The sequence below is a fragment of the Lissotriton vulgaris genome, chromosome 1_1 (genome assembly GCF_964263255.1).
Source record: "Lissotriton vulgaris chromosome 1_1, aLisVul1.2, whole genome shotgun sequence".
NCBI lineage: Eukaryota > Metazoa > Chordata > Amphibia > Caudata > Salamandridae > Lissotriton > Lissotriton vulgaris.
The window spans coordinates 1,173,776,157-1,173,795,043 of NC_141685.1; the positions used below are offsets into that span (position 1 = coordinate 1,173,776,157).

General features: G+C 45.8%; 1 protein-coding gene across 2 annotated transcripts in view; it reads right to left on the minus strand.

Moving 5' to 3' along the window:
* The window catches only part of FIRRM (FIGNL1 interacting regulator of recombination and mitosis), a 3,285,109-nt gene that overhangs the window by 30,257 nt on the left and 3,235,965 nt on the right, over positions 1–18,887 (minus strand). For both annotated transcript variants that reach the window (XM_086964357.1, XM_086964349.1), the window contains one exon: positions 5,569–5,694. In XM_086964357.1, the coding sequence (XP_086820483.1) occupies positions 5,569–5,694 (126 nt within the window). The remainder of the gene's footprint in view (positions 1–5,568; positions 5,695–18,887) is intronic.

The following is an 18,887-nucleotide window of genomic DNA, read 5'->3' on the forward strand; positions in this document are numbered from 1 at the left end:
GAGGCGGTCACGTGGTGTCCGGGATTCTGGGAATTGTAGTTCACTGCGCGTTTGTGCCAGTTAGTCAACGAAAACCAGGCAGAAATGTATATTCAGAGACTTCACTCAAGGTGGTACACTACATGGGATAAATAAAGTGTGACAAAATATGTCCCACGTGTGTTGTTAAACATTGATATCGGATAGGATATCTGACAGGTAGAGACAAGAGTATGTGGCAGCTGGATACCCCACTCCGTAAGGTGTTTGCGAGTGGTGCGGGATAACACTATACAGGGCGACAATCAGAGGGACATCCAGGGTATTGGCTCATTGAGGCCCTCCTTGTCGCTATTAAGGCGATACACCCATTTTTGTTCGATTTTAAACAAGAACCGGCTGACATCCGCACATGAGTCAGGGATATGCGGTTGTTCAAGGACTGTCCAGTAGAAATCTTCAGGACCATGACCCTTCTCCAAGAAGTGTGCTGTGAGGCGAGTAGCTTGTTTCCGACAGCGCACTGTAATTTTGTGTTCTTGGATGCGTGTCCGTATCTTTCTGGTCGTCATGCCGACGTACTGTAATTGACATGGACATTTAATCAAATAAATGAGATTACTGCTGTTACAGTTCGTGAACTTGCTTTGTATCCATGGGCGGTTGGTGCCTATGTCAATCTCGGTAGACTTGTGGGTCTGGGGACAGACGGTACAAGTCCCACACGGATGGTGTCCAACCACAGGTGGTAAGTCCCATAGGGTACCCACTTGCCTCACCTCCTTGTTATGTGGGCGTGTGTGGACTAATTGATCTTTTAAATTGGGTCCTCTCTTGTAGGCAAACATAGGCTGGGCGATGTCGTCACCTCCGGTTTCAAGGATAGACCAGTGTTTTCTTATGATTTTTTGCAACTGGTTTGATCGACTGTTGAAGGTGTTGACGAAAGCAATGCGATCTGTCTTTTCTTTAGGAGGGAGGACTTCCAGTAGGGCCTCCCTGTTGTTATTGGAAGCCCTCTTTTTGGACTGGCGGATGATTTTCTTGGAATAGTGTTTCTCCTTCAGTTGAGCCTCCAGGGTTCTCGAATGGATCTCAAAAGATTCCTTGTTGGAGCAGTTTCTCTGGACCCTGAGGAACTGGCCGAAAGGCAAGTTCCCCCACCCACAACACCTGAAACCTTCGTGGGTAACCTGCTCCGGCGTACGAATCACAGAGACACGGGACACTTCCTTCGGCGTCAAAGATTCAAGGTTTATTTGCTGCAGGGAACACAGAAGTCACGACAAGTACACCACGTGCAACTTGGGGAGACTGCTTCAAATTGGTTCTGTGGATCGCTCCTTTTATACAGTTTTTACCCATAGGACAACATGGCACACAAAAGTTTACAACCTGGTTCTCACCATTATCCCCCAGAGGGGTCGCTTTGGTCACTTTGAAACACATGAGGTCCGGAACATAAGTGCGGAAACATTTGGTGGTTCCCAACTGTAAAAACCCATCTTCCCACCATTAGCAAATTCCAATCAGCGGTAAAATAGATCGAAATAGGAACAAGGACAGGTGCAGAGGAAGACGGAGACAGTGGGGAGATCGGAAAGGGTGTAAAAGGGGAGGTATCGAGAAACACGAGATACAGGCATCAAAGGGACGTGCCTAATGAGATGCACGGCTGAGACAATAAGTCCGTGCGGCAAGATGAGCCTCGAGCGGCGCCATCTGCCTTACAGTAGCATCCCCCTCGTCATAAACACACTTACAAAGAACATGTGTCTTCCGCAAATATCTTGGGAGTCCCAGGGTCGCGAAGCGGACAGCGTCCGTTCGCTGGCTACTTGAGGGCAAGAGACAAAATGGATGCCGTATCTAAGATGGAACCCGTGGGTACAGATGAAAAACCCACATAACAAACGAACGGTTTAAGTTAGCACAGCGAAACTGCGCACACTTACTAAACTCGTCATTTGCGGTTCATAGATACCAGACTCGACCATATTCGTGCGAGTCGAAAACACCACTTACAATTGTCACGGAACCTCACAGGCCTTTTCAAGGGAGCGGCAGAGTTTCTTGGACTTCTTGAGATCATCGTTGAACCATGAGGCCTTCTTGCTGCCAGGTTTGTTTTAACGTTTTTTCAGTGGTGCTAAGGTGTCAGCGGTGTTGGATAACCATAGGGTGAGGTTAGCGGCGGCTTCGTTAGCGTTGGAAGAGGGGGCTGGGGTGTGTTGAAGGAGCGATGCGGAGATTTGGTCCGTGGTGATTTTGTTCCAGTTCCTTTTCAGGGTAGGTTGGAGGTGGATGCTGGGTTTTGGTTTGTTGTAGGTGAAGTGAACGCAGCTGTGGTCAGTCCAGAGGAGGTCCGTAGTGTGGCTGAAGGAGACATGGTTGCTGGAGGTGAAGATGGGGTCGAGTGTGTGACCTGCGATGTGGGTGGGGGAAGGGACTAGTTGTTTAAGTCCGAGGTTGGTGAGGTTGTCCACGAGGGTGGCGGTGTTGCGGTCGTTGATCTTATCGAGGTGAAAGTTGAGGTCTCCCAGAAGGATGTAGTCTTTGGAGGTGAGCGCGTGTGGGGTGATGAAGTCCGTGATGTCTTCACTGAATTTTGCGCGGGGACCTGGTGGTCTGTAGAGGAGGGTGCCTCTGAGTGTGGTCTTGGGGTCGATGTGGATCTGGAAGTGAAGGTGTTCGGAGTTAGCGAGGTTGGCGTCAGAGCTGGTTGAGATGCGGATTGATTTCTTATGGACGATAGCGATTCCTCCTCCTGTGTGGCTGGTGCGGTCCTTGCGTGTGATCTTATATTCTTCAGGGATGGCAATGGTGATGTCTGGTGCGGAGGAAGCATTCATCCATGTTTCCGTAAGGAAGGCGATGTCCGGAGAAATGGTGTCTAGTAGGTTCCATAGGTCAATGGCGTGCCTGTGGACTGATCGGGTGTTGAGAAGGATGCATTGTAGGTGGTTGGGGTCGGGAATCTGTGGTGTGGTCGTAGCGGAGATGTTGTCGGTGCCGATGAATTTGCAGGAGTAGCAGGAGAAAGGTCCATGGGTGTGTCCAGGAGCGGCTTGGACGCAGTTGGGAGCGCGACCGGGGTTAAGGGCTAGGAGGGTTGCGGCATCGTAGGTAGTGCGGGGGGCTGGGAGGGACGGGGGCCAGGGGGTCTGGCGCTGGGCGCGGTCCAGGCGCGGACGGGCGTAGACGGGCTTACCTTTGGCGCACCTTCGGCGCGGATTGGGCGCGGTCGCTGCGCGTGGACGCTGCACGCGGGAACTCCTGTCATATATGGATAGTGGGGGGGAGGGGCGAGGGCGTCTCAGCTGGGAGGCGGGTCGGGCACACGAGGAGGATAATAAACAAACAAAATGGAGGCGGGGGGAGGAGCAGATCGGAGCGCTCTAGGCAAACGCGCATACAATGTTAAAACAGCCAAATTGAATCTCTATAGCGCTAATAAGGCAAAGCGCTAGACAAGGCACACAGCAGGTGAAAGCAATTACAAGTATTAGAGAGATCCTTTAGCAGAGCAGCGCTACGATACCAGATTGCAGCCAGGGGCACAAGGAGCGACCACTCTATCCGTGAGGAGGAGCGAGTCACAGCGTTTGCAGCAGAGCAGCGCTGTATTAAGCTCGTGGGAGGGCGTCTCAGCTGGGAGGCGGGTCGGGCACACGAGGAGGATAATAAACAAACAAAATGGAGGCGGGGGGAGGAGCAGATCGGAGCGCTCTAGGCAAACGCGCATACAATGTTAGAACAGCCAAATTGAATCTCTATAGCGCTAATAAGACAAAGCGCTAGACAAGGCACACAGCAGGTGAAAGCAATTACAAGTATTAGAGAGATCCTTTAGCAGAGCAGCGCTACGATACCAGATTGCAGCCAGGGGCACAAGGAGCGACCACTCTATCCGTGGGGATAGAGTGACCACTCTATCCGTGAGGATAGAGGATCCATGAGGGCAGTCGTGGTCCAGAACAGGATTGCTCTCGATATCATTCTGGCCAAGGAAGGAGGAGTCTGTTCCGTCCTCCATGAGGCATCTTCCCCAGCATCTTCCCTGGCTCAGAGCCAATGCTGTGTATTTATTCCGGATAACAGTGGGAATATAAACAAAGCTATAAAAAAGATCAAAGACATTAGAGATGAGGCCCACGGTATACACACAGGTGGCCTATGGGAAGATGTGATGAACTGGTTCACAGACTGGGGTTCTTGGATACTTAAGGCAGTTATAATAGTGGTAGCAGCCTTTTTGAGACTATGCCTCCTGATCAAGATATGCCCCGTTTGTTGTACAGTAATTTCCAGCTCCTGTGCCCGCTGCCTATCCAGGAAAGGTAATTCAACACACCACACCCATAAGGATGAGGATGAGGGACAGGAGATAAGGATGGATGACTTCTGATTAACATATGATTTAGTATCGGATTTGGGGATGACGAAGCGGACATTTCAATGTACCAAATACATATGTTTTCAGGCCTATAGTCTTTTTTGAGCTACTAAAAAGAATTCACACCAGCAGGAATTCACAAAATGGTCGCACGGCCCATTTTGTGTGTCAGTCAGCTGCAACGTGCAAGCAACGCAAGGCTTTCCGAGAACAAATATGCCAGCTTCCAGCTAGCTATTGCAAAACCTCACATTTCAGTAAAAGCATGTCGACAAGACCTGGCCGGTCAAGTACGTGCCAAGTCCACGTATACCAGAGGCACAGATTTCACCTTTAGGGGAAAAACCCAAATCTGCTCTTGTAGATGACACGTGGGCAGCAGATTTCGAGCCTTAAAAGGGTATCACACCACAGTTGCCCTCCATTGATTGGTCCAGCAGGACATAGTCTGATCTAGGTTACGTATGCTATGATGACCATTCTCTAGGGCTTGTACCTATAAAATGTCTCTGCACTGTCATACCAATTGGGCACTCAGTAAGCTTTGCTGAGGTCTCCGTGTGCGCGTATATTTTTGCATTCTGATTGGGTTCCTAATAAACGTTGCAAACAAATGTGCTGAGAGCGAATTGTTTATTTCAGTGATTGTTATTGGTCTTGTATTTTCACAGTTAAATGACTGAGCTTCAACAGAAGTGAGTGGAGAAGAATTGTTTTTTCATGTACTTTGATCACTAGAAGAGCATAGCCATTCTCTCCTACCCAGAAAATAATCTGGGAAAAGAAACTCAAAAAGCTAAGTAAGACCTGTTAGAGGCTGAAGGGACCAAGACCATCTACTGAGGGAACTATGAAACAAATACTAATGTTGGTTAAGCAGAGGTAATACCCAAGACTAGTGCGTGCTTGCCTAAATAAGGCCTCAAACTAGCAGACTGGCTGCATTCTCAGCAAGTACCCAAGATTGAATTTCATGACTATGGAAGACAATGAAATGCATAGTTGGCTCCCTGAGGCAAGGGATTCTTAACATCAAGGGGTCTTTTGTGTGGTAAACCTAAGAATTTTCATACTGGTATTATCAGGCACAATATAACCTATCGGAGCGCTCATGAAATTAACCCACTTTCTAAGCTCATGAGGAGAATGCAAGCAAACATGATAAATTTGGCCTTGAAATTGATGACACATACCTTAGCATTTAGAACCTCTCCTCGAACATCAGTTGATTCCTTCTGTATAAAGTATTTTTGTATGACATTCTTTTCATGTTTTATTCTTACTCTCCTTGACTCTTCTGTCTCAGTTGAAGGATTAATCTATAAAACAGTGAAAGCAACCTACATAAGCAGGGTAAAACATTTATCTTCCAACTTAAATAGGGAAGAAAATCTATTTCATGGTTTAAATATTGCCAAATGAATTGAATGTCTCATTTTGATTCTTAAGCACTGTACAAAAATGCTAACAATCAATTATTTGCCTGTCTAAAAGACTTTACAGTGATTTGACTTCAATTGCAATCATGTAAGAAAATTAGACTTATTTTTAATCATTACTGGTGGCTGTTTTTTTCCATGTTGAATAGTTAGCCTATCTCGAAACGTCTCATTTGGTGCCTTTCTTTCATTAGAAGATGCGCTGTTTAGAATCTTCAAAATGTTGAAAATCCTCCAATAATGCTTTACGTAGCAGACCCCAAGAAGGCACAAAAGTATCTTTAAGGAGAGCAAAATATGAATTTTAACTGAGCCTCGAGTTAAAATCCATAAAGAAGAGGAAGGGTTGCGGGTGACTTCTTCAGCAAGGGCTAGTGTTTAGTTTCATCATATACATACAGAGCATTAAGGAGTAACAAGAAGAAAGAACAAAGATGGAAGGTATATGTAAGGCTTTAGCATTTGTCATGGAATGGTTTTGCTTTGGACATTTTTGGCATCTTGTCCTTGTGCATGATCATGTGCTTTAAGAATGTAGTGCAGTGAGCAGTGTGTGAGCAAAAGGTTTGGAGATTTGGTGTAGAGAAAATATATATATTTTTTAATTTATCTCAGCCACATACATTGGTTTCTATCCACTCTCCCGGATTACCTTTTTTTTTACGAGTGTCCAGTGGTCGTGCTATAACTGCCACTCCTTTAGTGGTTAGCTACTCAACATGTGTTATTTCTCTGTTGCTGACTTTGTGAAATTTCTGGTTGTGTGTAATTTTGCAAGCATACTTGCAGAGTCAGGCCCTTCCTTGACCTAGATATGATACTAGAAAGAAATTGCTGGTGGGACGACCCATCAGTTAAATCTGTCTTTTTTGTGGCTGCCACAGAGGTCTTAATTAGTTTGAAAGCCTCTTAAAGTTAGTTACAAAGGACTGGGGCTGCTTTCATCCTTTAATTCTTCCCCTAGGTTTCTTACTTCTCTGCTGAAATTCTGATATCCTTGCCCTGTTTTCATGGATTCTCATGGATTTTCATAAATTATGCAAGCACATATCAGCGCTACTACTAGGGGAGCCAATTTCCAACTTAACACACTTTAGAAAATCAATCCATTCCTTCCCTCCGAAGACCTTAGGCCGGCAGGTCAATCCATGATTATCCCTAGATTGAAATATGGACTGGTGACCCTCGCAGGACTTCCCAAAGCCAGTTTGGCCCCACTCAGAGCTACCTTGAATGCTTCAGCCAAGCTTTTAACGGGTTCTAGGAAACTTGATCACATTTCACCTGACCTTTTGCAGCTAAACGGGTTATCTATTGAAGCTAGAATCCGACTCAAGATAGCTTGTCTGACTCATAAAGCCATACACCACAATACTCCATACTAGCTAGCAAATAAACTTGAGGTTTCGGGCTCTAGCCGGAACCTCAGAAGTACGTCCACCCTTCTCTTGAAACCTCCAACATTTAAAAAGAAAAGATTGTACAACCGTGCATTCACCGGTCTTGCTCCGAGAATCTGGAACTCCTTGCAATCCGAGATCAGATCAAATCCTTCCACTACTTCCTTTACAAAACTGGTCAAAAGACTTCTAATGAACGAACGTTAATTGCACCGATCATGCTAGTGTGTTTTGTTAATAACCATGTGAGAAGTTAGCCTGATATATGATGTCTCCAATTCTGGGGGCACCTTGTATCAGTCCAAACAATCCCTTATGGTGTCAGGTTGTAAGTCAACCTTATAGACAAGCTATCCTAAGGGTAGCATGGACTAAGCAGCCTTAAAGGCTTAACTCAAGAGGTCGTGTTAAGCAAGCTGTTTTACCAATCACAATCCTGTAATATCAAATGAAAGGACACCACACAAGTTATATATTATAAAAATTATATGTATTTATTACTAGAATAATCCTCTGTACTCTTTATGAGTGCAGAGGCACAAGCGTTTAAACAAAAGCACAGTTAAACATATAAAAGTTGCACAATTATGGATGAGGTCCAGGGGCCACGCAAATCATATATTAAAAAAGTGGTACAAGTATCACTAATCGAACAGTGGTCAGGTCTAGGGCCTGGGGAATCGCTGGGAGCAGTCTGGACTAGCAATGCTGAAGTCGGGAAAAGCCCGCGGGATTCGGGTGCAGCGCTTAAAGCACACACATGCACCAATGCAATGTCAATGGTGCGTAAAAGTTATAAAGTTATAGTTAAAGGAGACTTCCGCTTAACCTAGCAGGATGAAACTTTAGACACATACACTAGAGGTGTGTACCAGTGTAGGAACACCGGCGTTGCTGAGTTACCTCATCCACAGGAAGCGGGTGCATGGGTGCAAAGTAGTGTCGGGTTTCGTCACGCAGGTTGATGGTGCCTGGAGATGAAGATGCTGCAGGCGTCGAGAAGAGAAGTGTCCGGTGTTATCCAAAGGTGGATCGAAGATATAGATGATCTGAAAGCAGAGGGGACAGAGTCTGGGTCACTCAGCAGTGACCAGGGTGGAACCAGGAAGGAAAGAGGCAATGTCGGGCGCAATCAGGTCGATGTCGGGAAGCTTGTCTCCGCTGCCACGTGGACTCTGGGGCACCGAGGAGGTCCAGGAGTGGATCACGAGCTGTCCCACGAAGGCTCTCGCTGTCGGCGGTGTCGGTTTCCGGATTGGAGCAAACAAACCTTGGCAAGCGCAACCCAAGCAGGATTCGAAGATCGCTTAATACTCGGACCAGCAAGGTTAGAGAGGGTGCTCCTTTTCAGGGGAGCGAGGGCAAGTCTGGAGCAACCAGACTCACAAGTCAGACTCAAAGGTTCGTTGGTACTGGGGCCGCTAGCCAACGGGCAAGCGACCGGACCAACGCGTTGATCCAAGAGATGCAGAAGGGCCCCACGCAGCACTCGGTGAGTGTAGAGGGGTGAGCTTCGTGCAAGAGTGGCTCAGGGCTGGGGCTTCTCAAACCCCAATGCACAGCTTCGAGGGAGCCTCGGAAGCTGCACGGTCAGCGCCTCGTGGTCTTTCGAAGATGGCCGGCCCCACGCCTCAGGTCGCCTCCACGGGTCTCAGCTCTGCAGGGACTGTGGATCGGGCTGTTAGATGGCAGACACGCTGGGTCTTGTCGAACTCTGTCTCTCGAGTTCCGGCTGGAACTGCAACAAAGCAAACATCGAGGTGCTGGATGGTGCCTGTTTGCACAGGGTGGTTACTCCTTGACCACAAGGGAGATTCTTCAGTCTTCTACGTCGAGTAGGATGTCGAAGTGTCCAGAGTTTCGTTTCATAAGTTTCAGTCAGGATAATCTGAGTGCGTTGGCACTGCTCCCATTCTTATACCAATCTAGGGGGCTGGATTACCTGCTAGGTCCCTCCTATGGGTGGGACCCAGAAAGGGGGTGGTTACACCCCTTTCCCTTTGTCCAGGGTCGCGCTGGGACTGGGGCTGGTGTGCCCCAGAACCGGTTTGACCGGATTATGCAAGGGGAAGCCTTGTGCGCCCAAGGCATTGTCTAGTTTCTTTCAGCCCTCCCGGCCCCAATACACTATCTCCTGTCTGGGGTGGTGTAGCACCTCCCTGCGACAGGAAACCCTTTGTCCAGGCCTCCTCTGCCAAGTTTCGGTCAGCAGCAGGAGGTCAGACTTGTGTCGGTGGCAGCAGCATCCATTTTGCGATGCTGAGGCTCTGGTTAGGATTAACCGCGTTTTAGTAAAGTAACATGTCTTCTCCCTCTAGAAGGGTGGAATGCTATCCCCGTCGACAGGACTGTTGAGGGCATTGTATTCCAAATCGTATGACACCTTACACGACATGTTTTGATAAAGCCAAACCAAAGTTAGCACATAACCGCGAGGGATTATAATGCACTTAAGAGTATATGATATGGCATTATCCCGGAACAGCTTAGGGAGTTGTTCCCGACAGCTGCAGACAGGCTCAGCTCATGCAGGAGCACCATCTCACGTAAAACCAAGCACTCTGCCTCCAGGATTGATAAGGCCTGCCATAGGAGTGACTTATAGGTTTATATGTGTCCAGATATAGGTTCAGATATAGGAATACTATATCTAAGCAAGGGGTGATTACACCACCTTGCCCCAGCTGAGTGCTCGGCCAGTTGTGCCAATTTAAGAACCAGCCAGGGGTGGCAAAAGCTATGCTGCAGCTCCTGGTAGGCCTTGGATGCACCTATGCATTTGGCACCTATGGTGCACTGTATAGGGGCTGACAAGGTGTCCAGTACCAAATTGGTGATGTACCTATAGTACATGTCTGTGAATTTAGAGAGAGAATAGCAGGTTGTGGATCTGATTAGCAGGCCCACAGCCACATTAAGTAGAAAACCAGTGAAGAAAAAAGCAAAAATTGGGGTGACCATAGGATAGCAGACCCTACTCTCCTACAAACCAAAATCTTGAAGTATTCCCACTGATGTTCTATATGTTTTTACCTTATATTTGCATTCTTTTTGTTCCAGTCCTTGATAGCTCCTTTAACTGCATCAACTGTTAATTTTTGCTCGATCCCTCTTTGGTAATATTCCTTGATGCTTATCGCTCATCTTGGTTCTTTCTATTGTATGATGTTTTACTCGGGGTGCTCTATGGAGCCTCTGATACACTCTACTCTTTACTCTTGAATGTTTTCCCACAGGTTGTACCTTCTTTATGTTTTGTGTGAAGGCTGAAGACAACTTCTGTACAGTGCTCTGATACCCCTTTGGGTGTTGTTCGCTCTCTATAAAACTTTTCAAAAACTAAATAAATAAATTAAATAAATGGATTCTGTAATAAATGTGCCTATTTCAATTGTTGCCAGTGAATCAACGATACTTAAAATAAATGTCAAACATGTTTTGTGGAATGCACTCTTGATGAATACAGGCCTCAGAAAGGCCTGCGAATGCAAAGGGTTCGCCCTTCTGTGCACGGAGTCCTCAGACTACACAAGGAAATTGGCAAGGAAACTGGAAATACAAAGACATAGTTTAATAAACCTTTAAAGGTGGTACTACAGCCCACACAACACTCTACAGTATTGTACAAGGTAGCACAAAGAACTCAGACATGCGGTCCCCTTTTATACACAAAAGAAGGGGCTCATAAGTAGGCGGTTACAGCTCAAAACATGATTTACCACCATATATGGACATTTCTTGAACATGATTGATACATGAGTGGAGTTAACGGTTCTTGAGACCCGCCGAAATGCACATTCCAATCTACGCTAATCAGACACAGATGTGACTCCTACTGAGCATGCGCTAGACGCACAAAGAACTATTTATAGCCTGTTGCTGGGCAAACTCCAGGGGTGACAATCAATGAGGTAGGACTCGCCTCGTGGCGAGCACATGGCAATGTATGGCACACAAGATGGACGCCAGAAAACAAAATGGAGTCTGGCCGTATTTTAAGTACGGGTGGGAAAACTAGAACAAAGACACGATAGCATGTCTTCAGTGAATGCTTAATACTATCGCTGTTTTATTTACAACACTCTACTCTCAGGATGAGGCTCAGCTTACTGACTCATACTCCTTCATCCCCAGGATCCATAAGACCAGAACTGGTGGAACTTCATTCTCCTACCTCGCCGCCAAGACCTGGAACACCCTGCCCCTCCACCTCAGGCAATCTGTGTTGCTGAGCCAATTCAAGAAGGCCCTCCAGACCTGGTTCTACAAATTATCCTACACCCATAGGCACCAGCAGCCCCCCTGCCCCTTAAGACCCTCATGGGCGAGTGGCCGCACTTTACAAACCCCCGATTGATTGACTCCTGCGTGCAAGGTGCAATGGAATAAAGTGTGGGACAAGTCAACTGTTTCTTTTATGTTCCATAGTTAGAGTGTGATGATGCTTTGCCCAAGGTAAAGGGTTTATTGTACACTTCAAGGCTAATTGTTCTAGCCTCCACAGACAAATTCATCCAGTCAATTACAGTAGATAATATAGCATGTTGTGTCCATGTATATAAGTAGATAGAAACTAATAAAAAATTATTCTTGCTCGTATACATTTAAAATGACAATAAACGAATACAACCGGTATCAGTAAACCTTTTACAAGAAACGTTTTCGTTCAAATTGAACAATAAAGTTTATTCCAGCCACTTGAAATCAACCTTAAAAAAAACAATCCAAGCGGGTTAGTTCAGCAACGTAGATCTATCCTTAAAATCACGTGACCCTAATACGAGGTCAAAAAGCGACGCCTAACGCGGCAGGTCGACAAAATCATTATCGCAGCGGTGATTAAAGAGACGCCACGAAGAACAGCACCGGGAAAGCCAGCCGTGCGCCTACATTAGGTGAGAACTTACTAATGTTAAACGAACCACCAAATATAACGGGTGTGTTTATATTTTAAAATGCCAAAACCTCGCAACAAGGTAGCAACCTCAGTGAAACGCCCTTATATGTTTTTTATGCAGCCACGTGTACTACACTACCCGGTTGCTGGACAAGAACCCCATTTCGGGAAGTTGATCCACATACTTTTGGTAAGAATCAATATCACATACAAAATACGGTTGGGGAATAAGGTTATACGATGTCCCATTTTAAGTGAACGCAATACTTTTCTTACTGACTACTGCAGTAAAGAACAATACCCGGAATAGATGGGAGACCCGAAATCTAAAAACGCCGCCTTGTGCGAGTTATAAGGTAACTCCGTTTCTAATTGTACGAGATCCTAAGCACAATTGTCAAACAAACGGGGGCCTATAACCAAGCTAACTTCTGTAATTTACACAGGACCGTGCAGAGCCCAACATTGACTGAATTTTTAAACAGACGAGTGTTTCGATAAAAGTACCTATCCGTACATCGAGGTAAATCAATTACAAAACCCATTATACTATGTGATGAGGGCAAAAGCACCCGCAAACATTAAATATGAAATCCTCCTAATTACAGACAGTAGAGTGATAATTCGGGTGACCGTTACAGACGAGGAACAGAGGATTACTATACATTTGGTAGCCTCTTTATGGAAATAGCAACCATTACGGTCAGTGAACCATTGCTGCTAGTGTGTATGAGTGATGCATGAATGTGGTGTATACGAGACATGAGAATGTGGACAACACTAACCAGGAAGCGTAATGCTAAAATGTTTTAAGAATAACTGGAAACATGATGGTTGTTTCGAATTTTGTCAGGGGTTGGAAATATAGGTTAGATTCCTTTGGGTGAAACATGTGGTTTTTAATCTGGAATACCAATGAGTCACTATGAAAAGCTATTCTCAATATGATGGTTTTTTTATAAAAAGAACCCCTCTTGTTGGTTCAAGATTATGGAACGACTGTATAATTTGAAAATATCGACTGACTCAGGCACATATATCTCTTGTTGTTACAAACAGGCTCTCCTTTGATTGTTTTCATCATGATTGAAACTTGATTTATAACTATAGATATAACTTTACACAGCATCAGCCCTAGGATCAAAAATGAAATGTTTTTGTGTTTAAGACCGAATCATGAACAACATAGCAGAATGCTGAATGTGAATAGAGGTTTTAATATTATTGACAAACCTTCAGGGGTTAATAACTGTCTTTGTACCATCATCTATCATGGTTTGTAAAACAGAGCATAAACCTTAGGATTGTAGCTAACTCAGTGCTGTCTAAAATAGGGAAAAGCATGAAAATGTAAAAAGGTTCTAATAGCTGTATTATATTTTATTTATGCATTAGGTTTGATATCAACTTGTGGAGAATACATAAACAAACTGTCCTGAGGAAGGAAGCCATTATCATTTTTTAAGCTTCCGAAACGCGTCGACGCCAACTTCCAAGTCATATTCGGCATTGCCAACAATCTAATTGACCCAAAGGAATATTATTCCTCTTAGTGTTGACAAATGAGGGTCCGAAATGACAGATCAAAGACCGATATAAGTGTCTCTTTTGATTAACTTCTCCACGTCCACATTAGGTGGTTTTTAATTGTGTATTTCATTGTGCTTTTTATGTTTTTAATTTATGACTCATTGATATCTTTGTATATTTTAGAATAAAGTGTATACTTTTTATAGTACAATTAGGCTGGGTGTTTTTCCTTTCTGGTAAGTGTTCTCCCATTCCACAAATATGAATGGTATGAATTGTGTTTGACAGTTTGAGTCCTGATTTAGGAGCAGGAAATAATATCTCCCATAGGGAAAACTTTTGTTTTACTTTCCATGTATATAAGGCCAGGGCATGTTATACCTTTTTGCAGATTTTTTCCAATCAGGCTTTCACATCTTTTCTCTTTATTTTGCTGGAAATGCAAGGCTCTGGACCCAGTCATAAAAGTTTAGATACCGGACTGTTAGACTTGGCACCATTGGTGTGGGTCTCCCTTTTTTTATTTTTGCTGTTGCCTCCTGTGTTTTTGCTGGTCTTGATGCTTTTGGCACTTTGCCACTGCTGTTAAGTGCCAAAGTGCAAGTGCTTCCTGTTGTAAATTGTTGTAATGGATTAGTGACTCCATGATTGGATTGTTTGATTTACTTGTCCATCACTGTAGGAGAGTAGGGTCTGCTTCCTATGGTCACCCCCACTTTTTGCTGTGATTCTGTTTTTTCAACTTTAGTGTGGCTGTGGGACTGCTAATCAGACCCACAGCCCAGCTGTTCTCTCTAAATTGATACCATGTAATTTATGCACATACCTGATTGGGTATTGGGTCACCTCTGTGAGCCCCTGTATAGTGTACCGTAGGTACCCAGGGCATAGGTGCATCCAAGGCCTACCAGGGGCTGCAGCATCTATTATTCCACCCCTGGCTGGCCATACAAACTGACACCACAGGCTGATCACTCAGCTTGGGTAAGGTGGTGTAATCACCCCTTACTTAGATATAGTATACCGATATCTACCTTATATATAGACACATAGTAACCTATAAGTCACTCCTATGGCAGGCCTTAACAATCCTGAAGGCAGAGTGCTTGGTTTTATGCGAGAGGGTGCCCTAGAAAGAGCTGAGCCCCTCTGCAGCTTTCGGAACCATCTCCTTATAGCTGTTCTATGATATAGCCATACCATATACTCTTAAGTGCATTATAATCCTCGCAGTTAATGCTAACTTTGGTTTGGCTTATCAAAACATGTCGTGTAAGGTTTTAAACACTTTGGAATACTACCCCCCGCCAGTTCTGGTGGCAGGGGTAGCATTCCACCCTTCTAGAGGGAGACGAATTACGCAGATGACACTCAACTTGTCTTCTCTCTTGAGGGCAAGGAAGCAGTGGCACTAGACACCTTCCACCGCTGTATGCTCGCAACTGCGGACTGGCTGAATCAGAATTCGCTGCAGTTCAACAGCTCTAAGACAGAAGTCTTACACTGCACCACTGACCGCGTCCCTAGACCTCTCCCGACGGATTTTTGGCCACCCTCCTTCCAGAGCACGACTGTGTCTACCACCTCGGTCCGTAATCTGGGAGTGATGTTTGGGTCCAATCTCCAACTGGATGCAGCCGTCAATAAAACAGTGAGCACCTGCATGGGACTGCTTCGTATGTTGAGAAAGGTCCTCCCGATGCTTCCTATGGACAGTAGGCCAGAGGTGGTGAGGAGCATCATTGTAAGTCGCCTGGACTACTGCAATGCTCTATTTCTTGGAGCACCATCCACCTTGATAGGAAAACTGCAACGGGTGCAGAATCTTGCAGCCAAATTAGCGCTTGATCGCCGCCGCCTCGACTCATCCCAGGCATTAAGAGACCTTCAGTGGTTACCGATCCTTCAACGGATCGATTTTAAATCTTTATGTATTGTATTCAGGGCCCTTCACGGACAAGGCCCAGTGCCACTTCAGAACATGTTCCATTGGTACACTCTGTCTAGATCTCTTCGTTCGGCTTCTGCCTACCTTGCTGTGGTGCCTAAAGTTCTGAGATCGCGGTTGGGCTGCCGATCTTTCAGCTTTACGGCAGCCAGGCTATGGAACACTCTTCCGTTAGGACTGAGAAGTATGAATGATCTTGGTTCTTTTAAGAAAAATTTAAAAACACATCTCTTTCCTAGGGCTGCATCTCTTTAGTTCTTAAATCAGCAGGGTGCGCAGCAGGATCCTTCTAGTCAAAGCGCCAGGATACCCGTTGGGTGACAGACATGCGTTACAAAAGATTACCAATACATACATACATACATACAGAAGACATGTAGTTACTGCTTTACCCGGTTAACGTTAAACAGAGCCTCGGCATCACAAAATGGATGCAGCTGTCACAGACACGAGTCTGACCTCCTGCTGCTGGACGAAAATCCAGCAAGGGAGGCCTGGACAATAGGTTTCCTGTCGAGGGAGGTGCTAGCACCTCCCCAGACAGCCTGTAGTGTATTGGGGCAGGGTTGGTTGAATGGAAAGATGCTTTTCCAGACCCTGCCTGGGGAAAACAAGGTGCTCCATGCATAGCCCGGTTCAAACCAGTTGCTGGGGCACTCCAGCCCTGCTCTGGCGCGAAACTGGACAAAGAGAAAGGGGTGTAACCACCCCCTTCCCAGGTCCACCCATAGGAGGGACCTAGCAGGTAATCCAGCCCCTAAAATCAATATAAAGTTAGGAGCTGTGTCTAGAGACTTTAATTATCCTGGACTGAAACTCTGAAACGAAACTCTTGGACCTTTGACGTTCTATTTCGACTAGAAGACTGAAGACATCTCCCTTGTGGTCAAGGAGTGACCACCCTCTTCAAACAGGAACCACCAGTAACTTGCCGGTTTGCTTGGTCGATGCTCCTGCCGGAACCGAAGACTCAGCGACTCAGGACTGGACCTCCAGACTTTGCCGACTCCGATCCACATGCACAGCAAAGCTGAGACCCATGGCGGACACGAGAGACGTGGGACCGGACACCCTGGACTTCCTGCATTTTGCTAACTGCTTGACTCCCGAGGTACCCTCGCAGTTGTGCATTGGGGTATGAGAAGCCCAAGACCCGAGCGCTATTTTCACAAAAAGCTCAGCCCTCATTACTCCACGAGTGCCGCGTGGGCCTGCTCCAACATTTCAGCTTGACACGTCTTCCCGGTTGCTAGCCTGCGGGCTAGTTAGCCCTCCGAAGACTTCCTTTTGAATTTACACTGCTGGCCTGGTTGCTCCTGCTTCCCTGCAAAGGAGAAGCCCCCCAGACCTTGCTGGTCTGAACTGAAGCCAATCTTCACTTCCTGCGTGGATTGTAGCTGCCAAGGGTTGTTGGGTCCAATCCGGATACCGACACCGCAGTCAACTAGATCCTTCGTGGGACAGTTTGAATCTTGCTCCTGGTCGTCGCCGACGCCTCCTGGTCCTCGTGGCTGCAGAGATAAGCTTCACCTCCTCACCTGAGATCATCGCGACATCGCCTGGTTCCTTCCTGGTCACTGGCTAGTGACCTAGACTCTGTCCCCTCTGCTTTCAGGTTCTTCACTTGTTCGATCCACTCTGGGATCCACCCGAACACTCTTCCACTGGCCGCCTGCAGCACTTCTTTTGCAGATCTCCATTGAAAGCATTGACGAAACCCAACACGCAAAGACACTTATGCACCCGGCTTCCCTGGGTGAGGTAACTCGAGTACTCCGGTGCTCCCGTGGGTATTGACTCATCAAGTGTCCTAGTTAAAAGGGGTTTCACGGTAGTCCACCTGGAAGTGTCCTTAATCAGTAACTTTGTAACTTCTTCATTCTCCATTATAACTCAATGGTAACTCGCGATGGTGTTTAGACACTGCACGCGTCAACCGTGGGTCTCCTACTTCCTAATCTTTGGTTGTCTAGTGTAGCCCCAGCGATTCCCTAGGCCCTAGGCCTATTCCCTATTCCTGAAGTAGTTCTTATACCAATTACTTAGTATATGGTTTCTGAGGTGCCTAGGGAATCACTGTATTTGTGCAACTTATTGTATGCTAATTGAGTAATTTGTGATGTACTTCGATCTCTGACCTCACAAAGAAGTCAGAGGGGTTGTGTTAGAAATAAATACATATACATTTTATATATACCTTGTGTGGTGTCCTTTCATTTGGTATTCAAGGGATTATAATTGGTAAAAACAAACAGCTTCACATGCTCTTTGGAGTTTAGCCTAAGACTGCTGGTCCATTCTACCACTAGGATAGCTTGTCTATAAGGTTGACTTTACAACCACCATCAATAAGGGTCGTTTAGACTGGTGCAAGGTGCCCACTAGAATAGTGGACATTATATGCCAGGCTAACTTCTCACAATCACCATGTGTGTCCAGGGTCTGTAAATCATATGCTGCTGGTGGACTTGATAGTATACGAAGGGGTTACCCAATAGAAGTCACTGGGACCTGGGTTCAGTAAGTACTAGGAGGAAGGGGTCCAAGTGTGGACAGGGAACATATAATGCAATTCATAAGAAATAATTCAAAACAATTATTTTGATCCGCAAAGTTTTATTCACTGCGGGATCCAGTGTAATGAATACACGTAGCATAGCAAACAGTCAACTGTATTTGAGGTCATACAGTGCCCCAGGAGGGAAAGGGGAAGTGATAGTTCGCTCCTGATGTAGCCATTTTGTATATGGCAGCTTTTGAAGAGGATACCATGCTCAACCAATTGAACCCATTCAGAGACCATGTTGACCTCTGGATGAGGTACATAGATGACATTTTAATGATTTGGAGTGGCAGTCACGACCAATTGAACAGTTTCTTTACTTGCCTAAACCAACAATCTCAACATGTCAAGTTTACAATCCAATCGGATAGCAACACCATTGATTTTTTGGATGTCACTATTTACCATCACTCTGGAAGACTATGTACAAAACTATACCGCAAACCATCTGAGAGAAATTCTTTACTGGCCTACAATAGTCATCATCCACGAGCTCTCCGTGATAACCTGCCCTCGGGCAATTTCTGAGGATACGAAGGAATTGCTCAGATAAAGACGACTATTTTTCTGAATCACAGGATCTTTCAAACCGCCTGCTAAATCGGGGATACCCGAGACGTCTGATAAAACAAGCACGTAAACGTGCATGGTTCTATCCCCGTGAAGAACTTTTAACTCCAAAAGATAGAACCAACTGTGAAGAGAGCCGTATTGTCTGTGTCACTACTTTCAATA